General features: G+C 34.5%; 3 protein-coding genes and 2 long non-coding RNA genes across 5 annotated transcripts; all 5 read right to left on the bottom strand.

Moving 5' to 3' along the window:
- LOC107647899 (dirigent protein 22-like) lies at positions 9,079–9,973 on the bottom strand. Its single transcript, XM_016351948.2, has one exon. The coding sequence runs from the start codon at positions 9,897–9,899 to the stop codon at positions 9,324–9,326; it is 576 nt and encodes a 191-aa protein (XP_016207434.1). The 5' UTR covers positions 9,900–9,973; the 3' UTR covers positions 9,079–9,323.
- LOC107646251 lies at positions 14,501–15,234 on the bottom strand. The gene is made up of 2 exons (XM_016350449.1): positions 14,916–15,234; positions 14,501–14,871 (listed from the first exon to the last, which is right to left on the bottom strand). Exons 1-2 carry the CDS (start codon positions 15,232–15,234, stop codon positions 14,501–14,503), a joined length of 690 nt encoding a protein of 229 aa, XP_016205935.1.
- Positions 16,721–17,759, bottom strand: LOC110263879. The gene is made up of 2 exons (XR_002349613.1): positions 17,697–17,759; positions 16,721–16,800 (listed from the first exon to the last, which is right to left on the bottom strand). It is a non-coding gene; the product is annotated as an uncharacterized LOC110263879 (long non-coding RNA).
- LOC110263878 lies at positions 17,898–18,771 on the bottom strand. The gene is made up of 3 exons (XR_002349612.1): positions 18,658–18,771; positions 18,166–18,256; positions 17,898–18,061 (listed from the first exon to the last, which is right to left on the bottom strand). It is a non-coding gene; the product is annotated as an uncharacterized LOC110263878 (long non-coding RNA).
- LOC107646250 (dirigent protein 22-like) lies at positions 19,750–20,548 on the bottom strand. Its single transcript, XM_016350448.2, has one exon. It carries the CDS (start codon positions 20,529–20,531, stop codon positions 19,953–19,955), a length of 579 nt encoding a protein of 192 aa, XP_016205934.1. The 5' UTR covers positions 20,532–20,548; the 3' UTR covers positions 19,750–19,952.

Genomic DNA, 21,041 nt, shown 5'->3' with positions numbered 1-21,041 from the left:
ATAAATATGTTAAAAGTTTAATTATTGGAATAAATAATTTTATTAATCCAGATCATCCATATTGAATCACCAAAAATATATATCATAATGCGGAAGTGTACCTGAATTCATAAACATGAATTATGATTGGAAGAGTTTGGATCTTGTGGTTCTTTCGATCTTCCTCAACCAAAGCCTTCTGTATTCCTAGGAGGCTGAATTGCAACTCTTTTGATGGGAAATGAATAACAAAGGCGGCTTTTGGTATATTGGGGACCGAAATCCTGAAGGTCTATTTATATTTGAGCATGGCACCCATTAAACCCTAAAGCCCAAAAGATAATAAATCTAAAACCCAAAAAGATAATTATCTTAAGGAACAAAAGATAATATCTGGTTTTATTCTCATTTAATTCCAAATCAAAAGTAATAATGACTTATTCAATTTAGCATTTATAACAATAAATGAGATCATCATTATATAAGTCATTTAATTTGAAATAGCATAATTTGTGATTATAATTAATATATGTATTGCCCACAAATAAGTTAGGAAATTAGATAACTTCCTAACAATCTCCCAATTGGGCTATACATATATTCTTTCTTGACATAATCACATCTTATAAACTTTATGTGCGCATTTGAATGCTATTTCTCTCATTACTTTAACAATCTGGTCCGTCTCATACATTAGATATGGAACTACCGCAGCTTTTGTCACATTAAATGCCGTGACTAAACCACGCCAATTACCATCCTAATATACTTAACGACATAGATCAAATTTGGATGAGTAATATGGAAATTACATGCCAAGTGATCTCATGCATGTCTATTTCTAGCTGGTCCAACTTTAAAATTTTATTGAGATTAAACACAATACAAATATTGCAAAATGAACATTTCATATAACATGAAATAAACCATCAACTTAATTCTGTAGAAAAATAATTCAATATCTGTCATAGGACATATAGCATAAAATAAACTCCCACTAAACCAAGGGATCACAAATATTGACACCCATCCGAGTAGTGTGCTCATGAAAGACTTTAGGGGATCAATTCCTTGGTTAATGAGTCTGCTAGCATATACTCTGTTCCTATATGTCCTATGAAAATAAGTTTTTCTTAACCTTTCTCCTTGACAACTAAGAGCTTTATGTCTACTATATGAAGCTCAGTGACAAAGTTTCGAAACCATATGCCATGAAATCGGAATTAGAGTACCTAATGATCTCCAAAATTTCTGATCTCCGATAAATAAGCATGTAATCCTTTGTTCTCTTTAGATAACGCATTACGCGTTTAACAGTTATCCAATGATCCATGCCCGAATTGCTCAAGTATCTACCCAATACTCTCACTATAAATGATATATTGGGACGTGTGCAAACTTGAGCATACATTAAACTCCCTAGTGCTGATGCATAAGGTTGATCATGCATTGTATTTTTAGGGCATTGCTTGAGACTGAACTTGTCTCCTTTAGCTACAGGTGTGTCCATCGGTCTACAATTTTTCATGTCATATCTACTTAAAATCTTTTCGATACAGTTCTTTTGTGATAATCCAAGAATACATTGAGAACGATGTCTTAGTATCTCGATTCCTAATACAAAAGAGGCATCACCAAGATCTTTCATTTCGAATTTGTTCGATAGAAATTTCTTAGTTTCATGCAACAAGCCTATATCATTACTGGCAAGTAGAACGTCATCAACATGTAAGACCAAAAGGATGTATTTACTCCCATTGAACTTGCGGTATACACGCTCATCTATGATATTTACCTCAAAACCATGAGGTAATGACTTGATGAACATGTGATACCATTGACGAGAAGCTTGTTTGAGACCATAGATGGATTTTCTCCTTTCTCTATTGGATCTCCTTAATGACACTTCTTGAGGTTGTTGAGCTTGCTGTATGGATTAGGATTGAGGAAGATTCTCATTATTTTTCTGTGCTGTAGCAGTATCTTGAACAACAACGATATTCTCATTGTTCTCTTGTACTGTAACTGAATCTACAGTAGAATTCTCATTGTGCTCTTGTACTGTAACTGTGTCTTGAACAATAATAGGTACAAAGACCTGACCATTGTCAGTTACAGAATCCTCATCAAAAGAAACATTCCTAATATTTCCTTCCCCCCAAACTCAACACCCTCAAGAAATCTCGCATTTTCCATTTCAAAAAATAGACCTTGATGTAGGATTGTAAAACTTGTACCCCCGTGAACGCTCAGCATAACCAACAAAGTAGCAACTAGTTGTCCTTGAGTCCAATTTTCTTTCATGCGGCCTATAAGGTCGCGACTCAGTTGGACATCCCCAAATTTGCAGATGCTTTATACTAGTCTTTTCCCAGTTCAAATTTCATATAGGGTTTTGTTAACTGCTTTGCTTGGCACCCTATTAAGGATGTACACTGCGGTCTTTAAGGCTTCTCCCCAGAGTGATTCAGACAAGAAAGAATGACTAATCATACTTCTCACCATGTCCTTAAGAGTTCGGTTCCTTTGCTCTGCAACACCATTCATGCTAGGTTTGCCTGGCATGATGTATTGCGGAACAATACCACATTCCTCTAGGAAAAGAGCAAAGGCCCGGGACGTTGCTCACCTGAACCGTCATATCTTCCGTAGTATTCACCACCACGATCAGATTTGACAGGTTTAATTTTCTTTCCAAGTTGAAGTTCAACTTCAGCTTTGAAAGACTTGAAAACATCCAAGGCTTAGGACTTTTCATGAATTAAATATAGATACTCATAACGAGAGTAATCATCTATGAACGTAATAAAGTACCGTTGTTCATTCTAAGAGACAGTAGGGAATGGGCCACATATATCGGTATGTATCAGTTCTAAGACATCTTTAGCTCTCTCGGCACCTATTTTTCTTTCGTTTGTCTTTTTTCCCTTTATGCACTCAATGCAGACTTCAAAGTCCGCCAAATTTAGGGGTCCAAGAATTCCATCCGACACGAGCCTCTGAATTCTCTGTTTAGAGATGTGACCTAGGCGTTTGTGCCATAATGATACCGAATTTTCATTTAGTTTTCATTTTCTACCTGTTTGCAGTATTTCATTATTATAGGAATTTAAGTCAAGCCTATATAGATTATCCACCAAATGACCAGAGCAAATATTATTCGAATTATAGAAGAGACTGACTTTATTGTCTCCAAACAAACAAAATAACCTGATTTGTCCAAACGAAAAACAGAAACCAAATTCCGTCTAAATGACGGTACATAAAATGTCTCTAATAAATCCAAATAAAATCCACTCGTGGAACATAATCTAAGGGTTCCTATAGCTTTGACTGCAACTATATTGCCGTCTGCCACATAGATGTATCTTTCAGCATCATTTGGCGGTCGGCTCCACAGGCAACCCTGCATAGTAATACTTACATGAGTAATAGCAACAGAATCTACCCACCAAGTATGAATATGTGCATAACTTAAACTAGCCTCAGAACAAACAAAAGTAAGAATTATACCCTTCTTTACACGCCAAGTGGCATATTTGTTACAATCCTTCTTCATGTATCCCACCTTCTTACAGAAGAAACAGGTTGAAAATTGATCCTGTTTCTTAGCCTCTTTCTGCTGAGAAGGCACATCCGCAGTAGTATCACGCTTTCTTTTATACTGAGAAGATGACGCTATGTGAGCACTTTCAGTCTTATCTTGCTGTAGCATCTCTTCTTCTTCTTGCACACAGTGAGATATAAGCTCATTTAAGGACCAAGTGTCCTTCAGAGTGTTATAACTCACTTTGAATTGCCCAAAGTGTGCAGGAAGGGAAATCAAAATAAAATGCACGAGTAAATCTTCAGATAACTCTAACTTTAGTGCTTTCAATTTTGAAGCAAGATGAGACATTTCCATAATGTACTCCCTTATGTTCCCTTTACCTTTATACCTCATGGAGACAAGTTTGCTCAAAAGGCTACTTGCCTCCCCCTTTTCATTCTTCATAAATAATGTTTCAACATCCTTGAGGAACTGTTTGACATCTTTATCCTCAGTAATTGAGCCCCGAAACACCTCAGGAATTAAGTGTTTCATGATCATAATGCTCATTCGATTAGATCTCTCCCACTTCTCTATTTTAACCTCATTGAGGTTTTTCGGAGTGGAAGTGGGTTTTTCCTCTCGAAGAGCTATATCTAGATCCATACAACCGAGGACAATCTCCACAGTATCCTTCCAAACTTTAAAGTTTGAACCATTCAGCATAGGAATACTGCTGATTTGTGTAGAAATATTGGTAGCTAAAGCCATAGTTTCTGGATTAGAACAAATAAACGTGTAGTAAATATTAGTTAAATATGTTAGGATTTGGTTGAAGTCTGACCTTCCACATCAGAAAAGAATTTTGTCCTGTGGCTTGAGGTTGATCTTTGGTTGCTGTTGTTGTTGCTGGAAGGTAGTGTGACACTGTGAGAGTGCTGTTTGGAAAGGTTCTGGCTAAGGAAAGACTTGGTATTTAAGTGTGTCCATTGTGACCCACCTCTCTTTCCTGGGGATTTCCTCTGTACTCTTTATTAGAGAGTGTTGTGAGGTGTAGTTAGATATTTGCTTTGAGAGAGTGTGGGTGTACTGGGGTGCCGGTGAGAGAAAGAAGTCTATGTGTTGTAACAATTTTCACATAGTGATATTCTCTGGTTGTCATTTGACAACGGCCGTGGTTTTTCTCCGGTAATTGGAGTTTCCACGTTAAATTCTTGTGTTGTGATTGTGTCTATTTTATTTCTCTGTCAAAGGTGTTTTCTCAAGGGGGAATGTTGCATTATTCCCAACAAAATAATGGAAAAATCCATATTGAGATATCTAGAACAACATTAATTTTCAATCTTTGGGTAGAAAAATTAACTGTAAGAGATACTCTCATTGCAGTAATCAAATATTGTCAAAATTCCTGTCAAACATTAAGCCTTTTTTTGGACCGACTTAATGCGCACATGGAAACTTAAACTTCGCAACCTATTTATTACCGCATATATTTTCTATTAATTGGCCAAACAATAACCTTCCTTTGAGCCGATTATTGACCACATAATTAATAGAAAATAAACAAAAGTGTGCAATGCTTATTATTTGGCCAAACAATAAACTTCATTTGGGCCGATTATTGTTCGCATAAATAATAAGTATTACTTTATTCTTAATCAATTACCCAAATATTTATTTACCATCAATATCTGTATGTAATTCGGCCAAATATAGGCCTTCCTTTAGGCTGACCAATATCCGCATGAATTACATATCACCATATTCCTAATGTTTTAAATAAATCAATTTTCACAAAAGAGACTACTTTGGCAGCATAATGTTCAATCAATTTATTTCAAAACTAAATCTTTATAAAATAGGTAGGTATAATAATCCTTCTTGTATGATATATTTATATACATAGATAAATATGCCTTTACTTTATAACCAAATAATGATAATGTCCATCAACATACATACATATTAATCAGTACGGTCTATACATACATATACACGCACGATGCACTTTATGGAAACAATTTCGCCAAACGTGTCGCATTTTTATATGTAATGTAAATAACGCATCTGTATATATATTGATTAAAAAAAAAGATAATTTTGATGATTAAATTATGGATGGCCCTGATACTACTTGTTGGAATAAATTAATTTTAAAATCCCAGATCATCTATATTGAATCATCAAAAATATAACATAATGCAGAAGCGTACCTTTACTCATAAGAGTTAGAAATTGATGGAAGAATTTGGATCTTGTGGTTCTTTCGATCTTCTTCAACCAAAGCCTTCTGTATTCCTAGGAGGCTGAATTGCAACTCTTTTGATGGGAAATGAATAACAAAGGCGGCTTTTGGTATATTGGGGACCGAAATCCTGAAGGTCTATTTATATTTGAGTATGACACCTATTAAACCCTAAAGCCCAAATAAAATAGTATCTAAAGCCCAAAAGATAATATATCTAAAACCCAAAAAGATAATTATCTTAAGGAACAAAAGATAATATCTGATTTTATTCTCATTTAATTTTAAATCAAAAGTAATAATAACTTATTCAATTTAGCATTTATAATAATAAATGAGATCATCACTATATAAGTTATTTAATTTAAAATAGAATAATTTGTGATTATAATTAATATATGTATTGCCCACAAATAAATAATTTCCTAACAACTACAAGTCTATAAGGAAGAGTAGTGTAACCTGCAGGGTAGATATCTTAACTATATGACATTAATGTAAGGATATATAGTCATATGGGGTTATTTTAATACCACCATATCTTGCCCAACTTTGGATTTTCCGAATGGACAATAATGACGATCAATGTGTTATCTTATCCACATTTGTTAATTAATTGATGGCAACAACTTGCCAATAGAATAACATAAAATAAATAAGATGGTTGTGTTTTTATTAAAATGATAATAGTACTACGTTTGGGCAAACAAGCTTAGCTTTTCCCTATCTCACTCACTTTTTATCTCTTTAATATTCGTGTGTAGTGTAATGTCCTTTACATAAAAGTCCATGGCTTTGCCAGTTTTCATAATGATGTGATTTCTCATTTTTGTCACTAGCTAATGTCCATGTGATATTTCATATTTGAGTTTATCTAGTTCTATAACAGAAACATTAGGACTAATTTCAAACACTTGAAATTCTGTAAATAATTGTCTCATATTTTAATTTTTTAAGAAATTTTTTCGATTTTTTCTATCAATCTAATTTTATTTTTTCTCTTTATATTATTTGACTAGTTATATATTATTTCTACTAATATATTTTTATTGTTATAATTTCAATTTATTACGACCGACTTGATAAAAATTTCCTGATAGAAGAGGTTCCTACAAATCTTTGTAAGAGATGAGTTTGGATAATGAAATTGGAGTGTTAGAACAAGAAACAAAGATGTTGGAGCAAGTTACCGGGATGAAACTCACACAAGAGACTAAGAAACTAAGGCAGGCTTGTTTTAAAGTTAATTACAAAAGGAGAAAATTTTTAACCTCCAAATTTTATTCATCATCACTTAGCTAAGCTACTTGTCTTGTATATTCATATTCTAAGTAGTAAAAATAGCACTTATTAGATGTTTTAAATACATTATTAGATATTAACATAGTTTAGGAAACTGGATGGTAGATTTGACTGATTAGTGTTTATTACAATGGTTGTATTTTGGTAAGTTTAGTAAGACAATATTTTGTATAGGAGTTATTACTTTTAATTTTTAATAATAAAAAATTATATATTATATTAATATTTTGTTTATGAGTTATATAATATTTCATTTATGGATTATAATTTTTTGCTATTGTGAAATTTTATTCACAAAATTATCTATTTAACGCGATAAAAATGACGGTAAAAATTATTTTTTTAAACGATAAAAAATGTCACTGTCAGGGTAAAACGGCAGTTCAAAAATGTCATTTTAACCAACCAAAATGCTACTGTCAGGGTAAAAATGACGGTTTAAAAATACCATTTTAACCAACCAAAATGCCATTCTATCAGGGTAATAATGGCGGTTCATACTGCCGTTTTAACCTATCCAAAAACCGTAATTTTAACCCTGGAAATAATGACGGTTTGAACCGCCGTTTTAACCAACCAAAACGCCACTCTGTCGAGGTAATAATGGCGGTTCAAACTGCCGTTTTAACCTATTCAAAAACCGCCATTTTAATCCTGAAAATAACAGCGGTTTGAACCGCTGTAATAACCAAAATGGCGTCTAGAATTACGTCGCTTTACGAAACCGTCATTATTAGTAATAATGGCGGTTCAAACCGCCGTAAATACAAAAAAACGGTCATTTTTACCAGAATTTTTTGTAGTGAATAATAATATCTTTGTATAAATGTCCATATTTAACGTATAAATAGCATATATTAGTTAAAGGAAAAGTCTAAAAGATCAATATTTTTATTAAAATTTGGTCAAAATTTGGTGAATATTTAACTAGTAAAAAAACGAGTAATCTTATATTATTAGATATAATCTCATACTATTAAAAATACTATTAATATCTAATTGATGGTTATAAATCACAAAATTTACTGGCCCCTAGCACTCTTCTTAGGCCCAGTTTGAAATAATTTAAATAATAAATGACTATATTAAAAATAGTTTGTAAATAAGTTATTTTATATTTGGATTTTTAGTTCTAAAAGTACTTATTTTATAAAAATGTGATAAAAAAAATAGTAGTATTATGAGAGAAGTCATTTTTTTAACTCTCTATAAACTCTTAAATAACTTCTTAAAAAACTGCAATTTGATTTTAAAAATTGCACCAAATATTAATACTATTCCTTTTCATAAATCAAAAATTTAAAAAAGTTATTCTATAAAACTTTTCAAACGGATCTTAGTCAAATATGATCTTACAAAATACATATACACATACATATATACTTTTCTTTTGTGAAACTCGACTGAATTAAAATAATATTACATGATTAATAAAATTTATTATTTTTATCAACATTTTAACCAACACTTTAAATTTTAGAAAATAAATTTTAATTTTTAATTTTAATAATATAAAAATAAAATATTAATTTAAAATATTGATTAATATTAATAAAAAAAATTACTCCTCAACATTTTTTATTGGATTAAGTTGAGTAGGCTTAGAGATTTTTTTATATTAATAAAATTTCAAAAAACTAAATAAAAACTATCCAAGTATCTATTATATTAATATTGTACATTTGTACTTTCACTACTCAATGACTTATTGAGGATAGTTGGGAGAGAAGAGGTCAAGAGGATACAGGGGTTCGTTGTATGTGTAGTGGCCTAGCTAGTGGGGAACACTTATCTTTCCTGGAGTGATTCACGTGCTTATAGATTGTGAACTAGCAGGGTTGACAATGAATAGAGGAAGATAAGGTTTGAACTCTCTTTTAATCTTATTTATGAGTTAAAAATTTGAAATTCAAGTGTAAGTTGATTTTATGTGAAATTAATAATTAAAAATTATTAGATAATTTAATTTGACTAAATTTTCATCTAACTACTCTAAACTATCAACTTCTCCTGTGCACCTGAATTTTCATCATCAAATTTTTATGGAAATTGACAAGTAGAGAATGTTATTAGGTCTACAACATTAGACTGATACACTTACACAACAATTATTTAAGACACAATTGATGATGAGTTAATGAAAAAGCAACAGCAAACCAAATAAGAGACAATAACCTGCAACGTGGTCATGGAAGAACGAAATTCCTTGTTCTTATTGATTACCACCTAAAGAAGCTAATAATTAAGGCAAACGCAACCAAAATAGGGTCAATAGTGGAAGACGTAGACATTGTATTCAACAACAGCATCCCCTGACGTTATATTGAACCAGTGTGTCTTGGCCTCACCATAACCATGCGCAAATCGGAAAACCCCACTGCCACCAACAATGGGCATCTCCCTCACGCTGTTAAGCACCGCGTTCCGTCCAAACAAGCTTAACGTGCTGCCATTGTATTTCCCTTCACAGAACTCCAAGTTCACCACCATTACCAACCCAATCTCGTCATGCGAAGCAGCCGCCCAGATTCCCTGGGCTTTTCCCACAATCTTGGAGCCGGGCTCAGGCCCCACGGTCAAGGGATCGTCCATGACGGCCACGGCTCCGAAGAGAGTGGAGGAGTTTTTGGTTATTTGGGCCTGGGCGACTACGATGGCGGTGGGGTTTGGGCCGCTGGCAGTGTCGTGGAAGTAGAAATGGAGGTGAGTAAGCTTCTCCTTGCGTAGGCCTAGAAATGTGGGAGAGATGGTTCGATAAAAGCGAGGTTGTTTGGCGGTTACATGGGAAGAGAAGAGGAAGAAGAGGAGGGTGAATGTGGAGATGAGAGTTAAGGGTTTGAGCATGGTGGCGTTGCTTGTTTGTTAGGAGACAAGGGTCAATGTGTGTGATCAGAGAAGAGGCAGGCTTTGTAGTGGACTAGCTAGTGGCCAATAAATATCTTAGAGAAAAAGTTAAATTTAATCGATAGAAAAAGAGTATGTAATTTTACTAATATAATTTTATACCATTAAAAATATTAATAATAACTAATTAATAGTTATAAATCACAAATTATATTTGCTCCTAACACTATTGTATCTTAGAATGTTAAAAATTTTGAAAAAGAAAAGTCTTTGTTTAACTTAATTAACTTGACACTTTTACGAGTAAATAATCATCCTTTTATCTCATCGGTCCATCTCATCTTTTCAGGCTTTTCCACCACCATAATTACCCAACGTTCTCATCCCATGCTTTCTTCTTCTTCCTTCGAGTTACTTCTCTCCCTCGTTTACACTTTAACTTTTCTGAGTATCGCATTCTATGAATTTTCCTTACCAAAACTAAAGAGTTTCCTCAATAAATTAAAAGTTCAAAACCATTAATTAACACATATCGTCATCATCTACATATTTCACAACCTCAATCATCACAATCAAAACAGCGGGCTCCCATATTTAATCAATCCTTTGTGTTAGCTAGTTATTGATTAATCAACCTCCGACTAATTTTTTCATTTTTAATTTAGTCTTATCCAAAAAAAAAAACTAAGAAAAATAACACCACATATAATTAATGAAGAATTTTTAGTAGAATAATCAAAGTTTAATTATTTTGTTGGTCCCTATAATTTCATGGAATTTTCAAATAGGTTCCTATATTTTTTTTCTTTTAATTGGGTCCCTGCACCAATTTTTTTTCAATTAGGTCCCTATTAATAGTAAACGTTACAAAAAACGTTAAGAATAGATAATTTGACTATTATATCCCTCGTTTACCCCTTACAAATAAATGAGAATCAGTAGGGTTCTGAGTTTTCACTCTCTTTGTCTCTTCCTCAAACTTCTCCTCCTCCGTTTGCTTCTCTTACTCTGTGAATACTTATGGATCAAAGTCACTTATCTTCAAGAGTCTCTAGTTCCAAAACCCTCGTCAAGAAGAGACATCTTTGTTTTTGTGGTGAGGCAGTTGCTGTGATGTCTTCTTCGGCAGTAGCAAGCCATGGAAGAAGGTATGTTGGTTGTGAGAGAATTCCAAAATGCAAGTTCTTCGAGTGGATTGATGATGAAGAAGATGAGAAGAGTGGATGGTTGAAGCAAAAGGAAAGGAGGGTTCGTTGCTTTTGTGGAGACACTCTGATTCTTCGGAGTTCAAGTACATCAAAAAATTCAAACAGAAAATTTATTTCTTGCCCTAAAAGGAGATGCAAGTTTTTTAAGTGGGTTGATAGAAAAGAAAAAAAGTTATCTGGGGAAGATGGAGTAATCAGTTCACAGCAAGAATTTGGAAGGGTTAGAGAATTGGAGGCACAAGAAAGGAAGATAGACAGATTAAATGTGGATCTAGAGAGATTAATTGCAGAGGTTGGAGAAATAGATGCTTGTGTATAAAGGTTATGTGATGAGCTGAGTTTAATGGAAGAGCAATTTACTAAAATGGAAGATACTATGAAAAAGCAAAACAAGATGCATATTATGCTGATTTTGATATTTGGTGTTTTGATTGTTGCAGTGTTATATGTAAAGATGTAGAAAGTATGGCTGTTATAATAATGTAATAGTCTATATAAGTCCAAAGTGTACTGTTTGTTTTGAGTGCAATGAAGATATATGGAATGTTGTTTAATTTCTCTAAATGAAAGTTGTTCCTTTACTATTTAATATGCATAGAAGTATGATACAGAGAAAAAAGTAGCTAAAATAAAAAATGCATTGAATTATAATAGATACCATTGTTTTTTACATTATATAATGCAGGACACCTAGATAGCCACAAAATAAATATGACACCCTCTCATAACAGTTTTTCACCCACATAACAAAAGTGGTCCAGACCACATAGTAAAAGTGGTTTAAACCATAAAGAAAGCAGAGTCATAGGTGAACACTAAAAATCTTACATAACACAATATATATCAAAAGGAAACTCTAAAGAGTCTTCAGTCTCAATTAAGTGTGAGGTCAACATGTTCAGGTGGCTGACTTGTTGCCTTTCTAACTTCAATCTTGAGTCTTTCACTTCTTCTCACACCAAAGATTTTAGTCTTGGACAAAGGTTGAGATGCTGGTGCAGTGGACAGTGATGGTGGTTTAGGCAAGGTGGCCGGCTATGATGGTGGTGCAGGTGTGTTTGGAGGTTGTGATGGTGGTGCAGAGGTGTGTGGAGGCTGTGATGGTGGTGCAGTCATAGGTGTAGCCCTCCTTCTATCCATTCCTCTGCCCATCCTTACTGCTGTTCTTCCTCTGCCTCTCTCTAACAATCCTGGATCTAACAGTAGCAGCAGCTTCAGATCCATTTGCTTCAACAGCAGCATCAAGTTTATTAGCAGCAGCATCACCTCCTCCAGTTCCAGCAGTAGCATTAGATCCTTGTGTACCTTCAAGAGCTACAACATGAAATAGCAATTAGTAATAGTTCTTCAACACATGAACAAAATAAAGGAGCAACCAATACCTGTCACTATATGGTTTAGACAGAGTCTCCTATTGTGTCCATATTGGCCACAATTACTGCAGGTAACAGAAGTTCCAGTTCTTCTATATTTTGTTTGTGTTCTGTTTTCATCGGGTTCCCTTATCCTAACCATCCTTGGCCTTCTTGGTTTAACTCTGAAAATTAAAGGGATGATGGTATCACATTGTATCTTTGGCCACATGTTTTCTCCATTGATTGGTGATATTGATTGCCCATATGTAGCAAGGTATGCTACCTTGCTGTAGTAGTTACTACAATAATCTTCCGGGTTGTCACCCTTCTCAAAAATAGCACAGCAAGCATGTGGACAGGGCATACCACACAAGCCCCAAAACCTTCAACTACACCTTCCAGCCATCAAATCGACAACAAACCTTTCCATGATCATCCTGTTCTTATGGTGCACTTCAAACTTGAGGTCTCCTGTCCATTTAGCTTGCCACTCCATAGCTCTAACCGCAATGACATCTAGTCGTTTCTTGGGTTTTGGCAAAACAGAGCCCTCATACCTCTCTGCCTTCTTCTTTTTCTCTGTAAACCTTGTCATCAAGTAGCACCTAATCCATTCAAACATAGTAAGAATTGGCTTATCTCTTGCCTCTATAATTCTTCCATTGAATGCCTCTGAGATGTTGTTCATCAACATGTCACTCTTAGTCAGAAATGTGAAGTGATTCTTTGTCCACAATTTTAGATCCAAAACAAACAACTTCTCATAACAGTCTCTGTTGATCTCCTTAAGTTGATTCATCCTTCTTTCTCATTCTTGCACATAGGTAATTTTGACAATAGATAGAATGAGGTCCCTTAGTACAGTACTACCCCATATGCCTTTTTACAGTTGGCATATAAATGCCTTAAACAAAACCTATGCTCCAGTATTGGCAATAACTCTTGAAACACTTGCATCAGCCCCTGATTTATAGTTTAAGTGCAGAACACAATATACCCATATAGCAGATTAATATAGCATCTAAACATAGGAGATTTATGTTCACAAACATAGCAAATTCATATAGCAGATTAATATTCACAAACATAGCAATTGCATATATGATCATATACATAGCAGATTAAACATTTAATTGCAATCAATATTTAAGTGCAACCATATATTTAATTTCAAACAAATTAAGTGCAAACAAATTAATTAATCCATTTGTTATACCTTTTGTTGGTCACTCATGAAAACTAACTTTCTTGATTCTCCAATGTCATTTAACAACATCTCCAGGAACCACCCCCAGCTGTCCTTAGTCTCTGCCTTTACTGCAGCCACGACAATCGAAAAGTAATTGTCATTCGAATTTCTGCCAACAGCAACTAGTAGTTGCTGTCTATGGTCGCCCTTCAAGTGACAACCATTCACCCCAATAATAGATCTACAACCTGCCAAGAAGCCTTTCTTGACAGAATCAAGGCACATATACATTCTCATAAATTGGGGCTGGTGCGTAAGAAAAGGCCTATCAACCAATATGCTCAGACTAGATCCTGAATTTGTCCTAAGTATCTCTGAACAATAATCCCTTAGCTTAGCATACTGTTGGATTGCCCGCCCATGTACCTCTTCTCTTGCCTTCCTCCTTGCCCAGTAAGCCTTATTAACAGTGATATTGGCTATATATTTGTCTTGGATGGTCTGAATAACTGTCGCAAGCTTCATTTCCTCGCCTCTACTGATGTTGTTGGTAATCTTCTTTGAGATCTAACTACTTGATGCAAGTCTTCCGCTATAGTTCCTTCCACAAGTATGTTTTCCATTCAAAGTCTTGATCTTGAAACAGTTAGAACCACCAACCTTACTTGCAAAACAAACCCACTTGCACTTTTCCTTTCTTTCTTTGCAAACAACTCTGCACCTCACCTTATCAGTTTTTCGAAACCTAATGTCCTGACCATTCAATAGGGCATGCTCCTTAACAACATCTTTAAATTGAATTAGTGATTTAAATTCCAGCCCCACCTGAAATTCATACTCTCTGTTTATCTATGCCTCATTGTATTTGGAAAACCTCCTCTTTTTTATCATATCATCAGAGTCCCCCTCATAACTGTTTATATTATCAGTATCATATCTATCAGATATGCCCCCAACTTGCTCATCACCCTTCATTAAACCTTCATCATCACCTTGAGTTGTTCCAGCTGCTGCAGCTCCCTCATCATTCAGTGGACCAGTAAATTCCCCAAACGCATTTGATTGTGGATCATTATCCTCCACCTCAAACCCAAAGTGATTCTTATGGTCACCATCATCAGCACTGTCACCAAATACCTCTTCATCAGTTGAAGGCTCTGACTCAGCATCCACTTCAACCTCTATCAACCCAGAGCTAGAGCCACTGTTTTCACCTTCTTCTGGCACATAATCAACATCACTAGAAGTGATTTCAATCCGTTACCTTCTCTGACTCCATCGACAACGTCTACCTCGCAATGTTTGCAGGAACTTGACACCAGTGACCTAGCCATTCTCATCGCTTCTCCATCGGACTTCATCTCTTTAAGACCTGACTTCAAATCCATCCCAGGTTCCTTGTACCACACCATGGCGTATCCCTTATACCCTAGTTGCTTTAGCTGACTCACAATATCTTGCAATGACCATTCATTAACGTGTAAATCCTCCACAACCATTCCTCCTAAATACTCTAATCCGTGTCCACTGTCAACAAATTTGTCACCATGGTGGACTTCAATGGTGAAATTCGAATCACCCATAAGTACATACCAAAAACAAGAAAATACAATACCATAAATCCCTCTTCAACCATTTTTAGAAACAAAAAGAAGCTCTAATAAACAATGTGGTAAATTTTTCCAGGAGAAAAAAAGAAAAACCATTCAATGACTGACAAGGTTAAGCGTTGTCTTACCTAGAAGTAGCAGCAACGCCTACAACGACGACAGTGACACCGGAGAAGCGAAACCCTCCAACAATGTTCCAGTGGAGTTGATCTCGGCAACTGACGGAGTGTGCAACCAACGAACGAATAAGGGGAGGAACGTGAATGAGATTTTTCTCTAAGTTTGGGAGAATGAACAGTACAGTTCTTGTTTAAGTCTGGAAGGGTTATTTTGGTCTTTCAGAAAATAAGAGTGAAAAAGAATTAGGGATTTAGGAAAAAGTTAGAAAATTATTAATTTAGGAATAGAATATTCCGTTAAATCTAATTGTTTGGTCACAGTAGGGACCTAATTGAAAAAAAAAATGGTGGAGAGACCCAATTAAAAGGAAAAAACGTATAGGGACCTAATTGAAAATTTCACGAAACTATAAGAACCAATAGAATAATTAAACCAATAATCAACCCTAAAGTTAATGATTAGTATTTTTGTGAAATAAAATTTATTTTTAATAGATATAATATTAATTTAATTAATTTATAAACAATTTTATTAGCGTCTAAATCTTTTATGATTAAAAATAATTATATTCCACTTTTATTATTGAATAATTAACACATTCAGTAGTCGCATCCACTACAAGGTTTTTGTTTATTTGTGGCGGTTTTTTTTTCCTATTTATGGAGGTTTCAAACCTCCACAAAAAGGATTGTGGCAGTTTCAAAAACCCCCAAAATTTGAGGTGCCACGAGCTCTTTTGTGGCGATTTTTCACAACCCCCACAATGTCATTTAGTGACAGTTTTCTATCCCTTTTGTGGGGTTCTGTGCTAGAATTTTGTGACAGTTCTTGGTTAATGTTTGTGGTGGTTCAAAACCCCCACAAAAGAAATTTTCTATTTAAAAAAAATAGCTATTCTGCAGGGGTTTTAAACCTCTACAAACATGTCAATATTATTCTTAAAATATTAATCTGGATGTTAGAATTACATTATTATACTAATCATTTATTATTTAAAAGAAATACTTAAGCAAAACATTAAAAATGTAAAAGAAAATTAAAATATTACATATTTAAACAAAATCAATATAGTACATTACCGTCATTTTCCAATCACATTAATTACAACAATAAAATATTAAAAATAACATGTATTAAACTTATAATAATTAGAGAACACTATATACATAAATATATATCTCAAGTGAACTAGTGTCCAAACCAGCACAAACCATTTCTTCTATTCTTTTTTGAATCTGCAGATTACATATTTTCTATTTCAGCTACTGAAAAGCAATAAAGAAACAAATACAAAAGGCTAAAAATAATTAACATTAAAATTGGAAAGAGTACAAGTACAAATCTCAGAGATGCATGTTGTTCGAACTCATTTTCAAGGGCTTCAGATCACAAATCAGTTGCATTTACATGTGATTAGTGCTGAAATAGATGTAGAAGGAATATGCATTAGCATTTGACTTATCATTAAAAGACAAATAGATGAAATTATTTATATGTTGAAAAATACATGATAATAAACATTGTGTAAGTGACACATTAACATGTGACTAGTGCAAACTAATTAGCATGCTCTGTTCAAATCAAGATATATAAATGCAGCTTTTTACATTGTACTGGGGAAAAATTTCCCTGGTCGAAATGCAGGAAAGGCTCACACTTGACTATTTTTCAACATAAATCATTTTAAACACTCAATTACGGTAATAGACTTTGTGGAAACTCTCTCATCACATCACATTATCACAATAATCAAATCGTTCAACTTTAATAATCATGTTCCAACCTTTATGTGCATACAAAACAAAGACCAATGAAATAATAGAGTAATCAATCAATACTTCCCTTTCTATTTTATGAATTATCGGTCATAAGTAATCAAGCTGAGTAAAGACACCATAAGTTTTCACTCTGACTAAACAATGCTAGATATGGAACTTACTCCTTTTAGAAATTACATCCATATTATACTCCATAGTAAGTAATAACAACAACTACAGGAATAAGTCACCATCAGTGGTTAAAAGTAATGTGAATGTGTCCAAACCAATCAACTACAAGCACACTGCAACAAACTATACTACCAAATTGATCATGAAAGTAGAAACATTGTCATTGATGAGATCAATACGAGTCGTGTCAAATCAAACCGAACCTAAGATAGGCAGAAAAGCCCCAATAGATTGAAATACATAGAATTATAAGTTTTCCTTGATCCTTACACTTGATTGATTCAGCTATGGTGTCGTTTAACTATTTATCGAGCAATTAATTATCAGCAGAATTTTTTATTCAAGAGAGAAAAAGGTGCAAATTACCTTGAAGAAGACAAAGAAAGGGACAGCAGAGACGGAATAAGCCTCGGATATCTCTGGTTTTCTCTTCCGCTTCAACCTTCACACTAATAATCAAGCAAAACCAAGCACACAGTAAAGTAATTAAAATGAAAATGGAGGAAGTGGATAAGAAAAAAAGTAAAAAAGCAAACCCTTAAGAAGTGGCGTGAGGGAAGTCAGTGGATAAGTAACAGACTCTTAGCTGTACATGAATTAAAGGAACTATTATAGTATTAAAGAAGAAGAAAATGCTAACTATAATACTAATTGGAAAGTACCTTTAACATCAAAGAATGTTTTTTGATTGTGCTTGTGCTTCCACCAAAGAACAAGGCCAAAACCGAAAACTATGAGGCAGAGACATCCATTATTTATGTCAGCATAAAAACAATGACACAATTTCACAATTAATTCGAAAAAAGATGAAACTCTTGAGAGATCTTATTCTTACCTTCAGTGCCATTTAAGTTCATGGACATTGACTCATGCCACAGCAGTTTGGTTCTTTTCCAGTTGCACAAACAAGGGGATTTTCAACAATGCTGAAAAAAGATTAACAAGAAAAATAAGAACATTCTCTTGTTTTAGTACTGAATTTTTGGTTTCTTGAAGCCTATTTATCAATTGCAAATTAGCTTAAACTTTTTCATTTTGCTATTCTAATATCCTTGAAAAAAGTAATATGTTTGTTACCTTAAACACAGATCCAAAACCACCTTCTCCAAGCTTATTTTTGTCTAAAAAGTTATCAGTGCGAAAAGCTATAACTGATAGGTCATACAATAGAAGCTCTGGATCCTCCTCTTGTTCTTCCTTGATATGATCCATTAATTCTGTATTGGTCTCTAAATTATCTTAAGACAAGTTAACAATTACTCTCCATTATAATGATAATAATTCAATAAGTTACTGCACAAGAAAAAAAGAAAGGAGAATTCTTTACCTTTCAAAGTGGCCTTTTTTCGTCCATTCCATATCAAACATGAAACGAAGAGCAGGCCACATAATACACCAATTGTGACCCAAACTGCAATTCATATCTTGCCCTTGCATCCATTTTTTGTATCTTGAATTGTTTAATGTCACATTACAAAACACAATGATAAATCATGTGATATAATTCAGAATTAGAGAAAGATTAAGAGCAGTTTAAGGCCAAGTAAATGTATTACATACCTAACTCTGAAGCAGAAATTCTAATATAAAGATCTTGGCCTGCATCTGGTAGAATCCTCAAGTCATTAGAACATAAGAAGCATAATTTGTGTATAACTTTGCCAAAATTATATCATCAAATTATCACAAAAACTAGTATCTTTGAAAAAATTTGAAGAATTGAAGAAAGCAAAGAACAAGAAAAAATTAGGAACAAATTCTCATTGTAATAACTCGACACGACATGAAAATCAGTCCACGAGATCCGATAGCTTTGAACATATCTTCAATCGAAGCTTACAGAGACTCACTAGCTCGCCTTCTTGATCTCCTCAGCTAGCACTACCAAATTCGCGCCCAAACCACACCATCGAATCCGCGCCAAAACCGCACTCTGAGTGCTTCAAGCCGCCGGAGGAAAAGCAGAACTAGCGGCACAACCCGTGGTGGAAGACGACGTAAAAGCGAAAAATTTAAACCATTACCTCGAAAATTTGAATCAAATCGTCACTGAGAGGTCAACGAAAATTCAGAGGCTCCACGATCTCCATTCATAACTCCAGCGACAACGCTTTGACGGAGGATTGGAGACAACGGTGGCAAGGAGATGAATGGCCGTGGCAAGGAAATGAATGGCGGCAGTGACATCGAGATTTTAGGGTTTCATAGAGGTCTCTCTTCTCTCTCTCTCTATTTCTCGCTCGAAGTCCAGTTCTAAATGTTCTTTTTTTTTTGTTATGGACTAATATTTATTTGGGCTAGAAGTTTTTTTTAGTATTAATTGGATTGTGAAAGTTATTGTTAATGATTTAGAAAGGTTTTAAAGATAGTCACTATTAAAATATATTATGGAGGTTTATAATAATCCCCACTAAAAATCTTCCACAAACAAGCAAGAATTTTGTAGTGATCTTACGACCAATATACATGAAATTTACATAGCATATATATACTGCAACCATAGCCGTTCTAGCCACCCCAAACATAGACCATGCATACTTTACAAATAACCATCAAATTTTGTTTTTCCTTTTTCCATAGAGTAACGACTCTCTTATTATTCCATGAAAGTTATTTAATTAATTAATAATGCAAAACGTAGACATTATATTCGACAATAGCATCGCCGGAGGTGGTGTTAAGCCAGAAAGTCTTGGCCTGAGCGTATCCACGTGCAAATCGGAAAACCCCGCTCCCTCCCACGATCGACATCTCCCTCACGCCGGAAAACACCGCATTCCGCCCCAACAAGCTCACTGTGCTCCCATTGTACTTCCCTTCCATGAATGCAAAGTTCAACACCATCAATAGCCCAAGATCATTTTGCGACGCAGACGCATAAATCCCCTGGGCTTTTCCTATGACCTTGGAGTTGGGCTCAGGCCCAACGGTTAAGGGGTCATCGGCCATCATTACAGCTCCGAATAACGTGGGGGACGTGGCCGTCATTGCAGCTTGGGCCACCCTAACAGCGGTGGGGTTTTGGCCGCTGAGAATGTCGTGGAAGTAAAAGTGGAGGTGGCTAAGCTTCTCCTTGCGGAGGCCCAGTGATTTTGGAGACAGGCTTCGATCGAAACGAGGGTCTTTGGCGGTGACAAGGGTGGAGAAGAGGAGAGGAATGAAGAAGATAGAGAAGAGGGTTTTGGATGTGGCCATTGCCATGGTGGTGTATGTTGAATTAAGAAAAGAGAAAGGGTCCTCATTTTATAATGGAGAGATTATTTTAATAACAAGTTTCTTGTTTGTGGCTTGTGGCATTAATTGCATGCATGGATTTCAATTTTTGATTCCAGGCAAGTGTAAGCTAAGGTATAACAACAATGGCCAAGTTTAGTATTTTACAGATCTCTTAACGGCAGTGGGTGTAGGTGATTGAATGTAGTATTGATATGTTAGCAAATAACAACACCAGTTAAAGAAGTAGAAACTCCTTGTCTAAATTTGACACAAAAATTAGGCAAATTCTACAATGTTTAGTTTTCATATGTAAAACTGCCTCTGACATTATTGAGCATGAGTTACGGAGATATTTTAATTATTAAATTAAAAGATTCAAATATTCAATACATATCTATATTCATTTATATTCTTTGTGAAATTTATGTTTATTAAAATATTATTTTCAATATTAAAATTAATTTAAGAATTAATTCATTTTGTATAGATTAAATG

This window comes from Arachis ipaensis, chromosome B06 (assembly GCF_000816755.2).
Source record: "Arachis ipaensis cultivar K30076 chromosome B06, Araip1.1, whole genome shotgun sequence".
Classification (NCBI taxonomy): Eukaryota; Viridiplantae; Streptophyta; class Magnoliopsida; order Fabales; family Fabaceae; genus Arachis; species Arachis ipaensis.
This window is presented reverse-complemented; position numbering and strand designations above follow the sequence as displayed.

Excerpts from the sequence above, each read along its gene's own strand:
- LOC107646251 (XM_016350449.1), bottom strand. The coding sequence starts at position 15,234 with ATGGGTGATTCGAATTTCACCATTGAAGTCCACCATGGTGACAAATTT. Across the intron at positions 14,872-14,915 it reads TGTCGATGGAGTCAGAGAAG|AAGAAGGTGAAAACAGTGGC; the intron begins GTAACGGATTGA and ends ATTATGTGCCAG.
- LOC107646250 (XM_016350448.2), bottom strand. The coding sequence starts at position 20,531 with ATGGCAATGGCCACATCCAAAACCCTCTTCTCTATCTTCTTCATTCCT.
- LOC107647899 (XM_016351948.2), bottom strand. The coding sequence starts at position 9,899 with ATGCTCAAACCCTTAACTCTCATCTCCACATTCACCCTCCTCTTCTTC.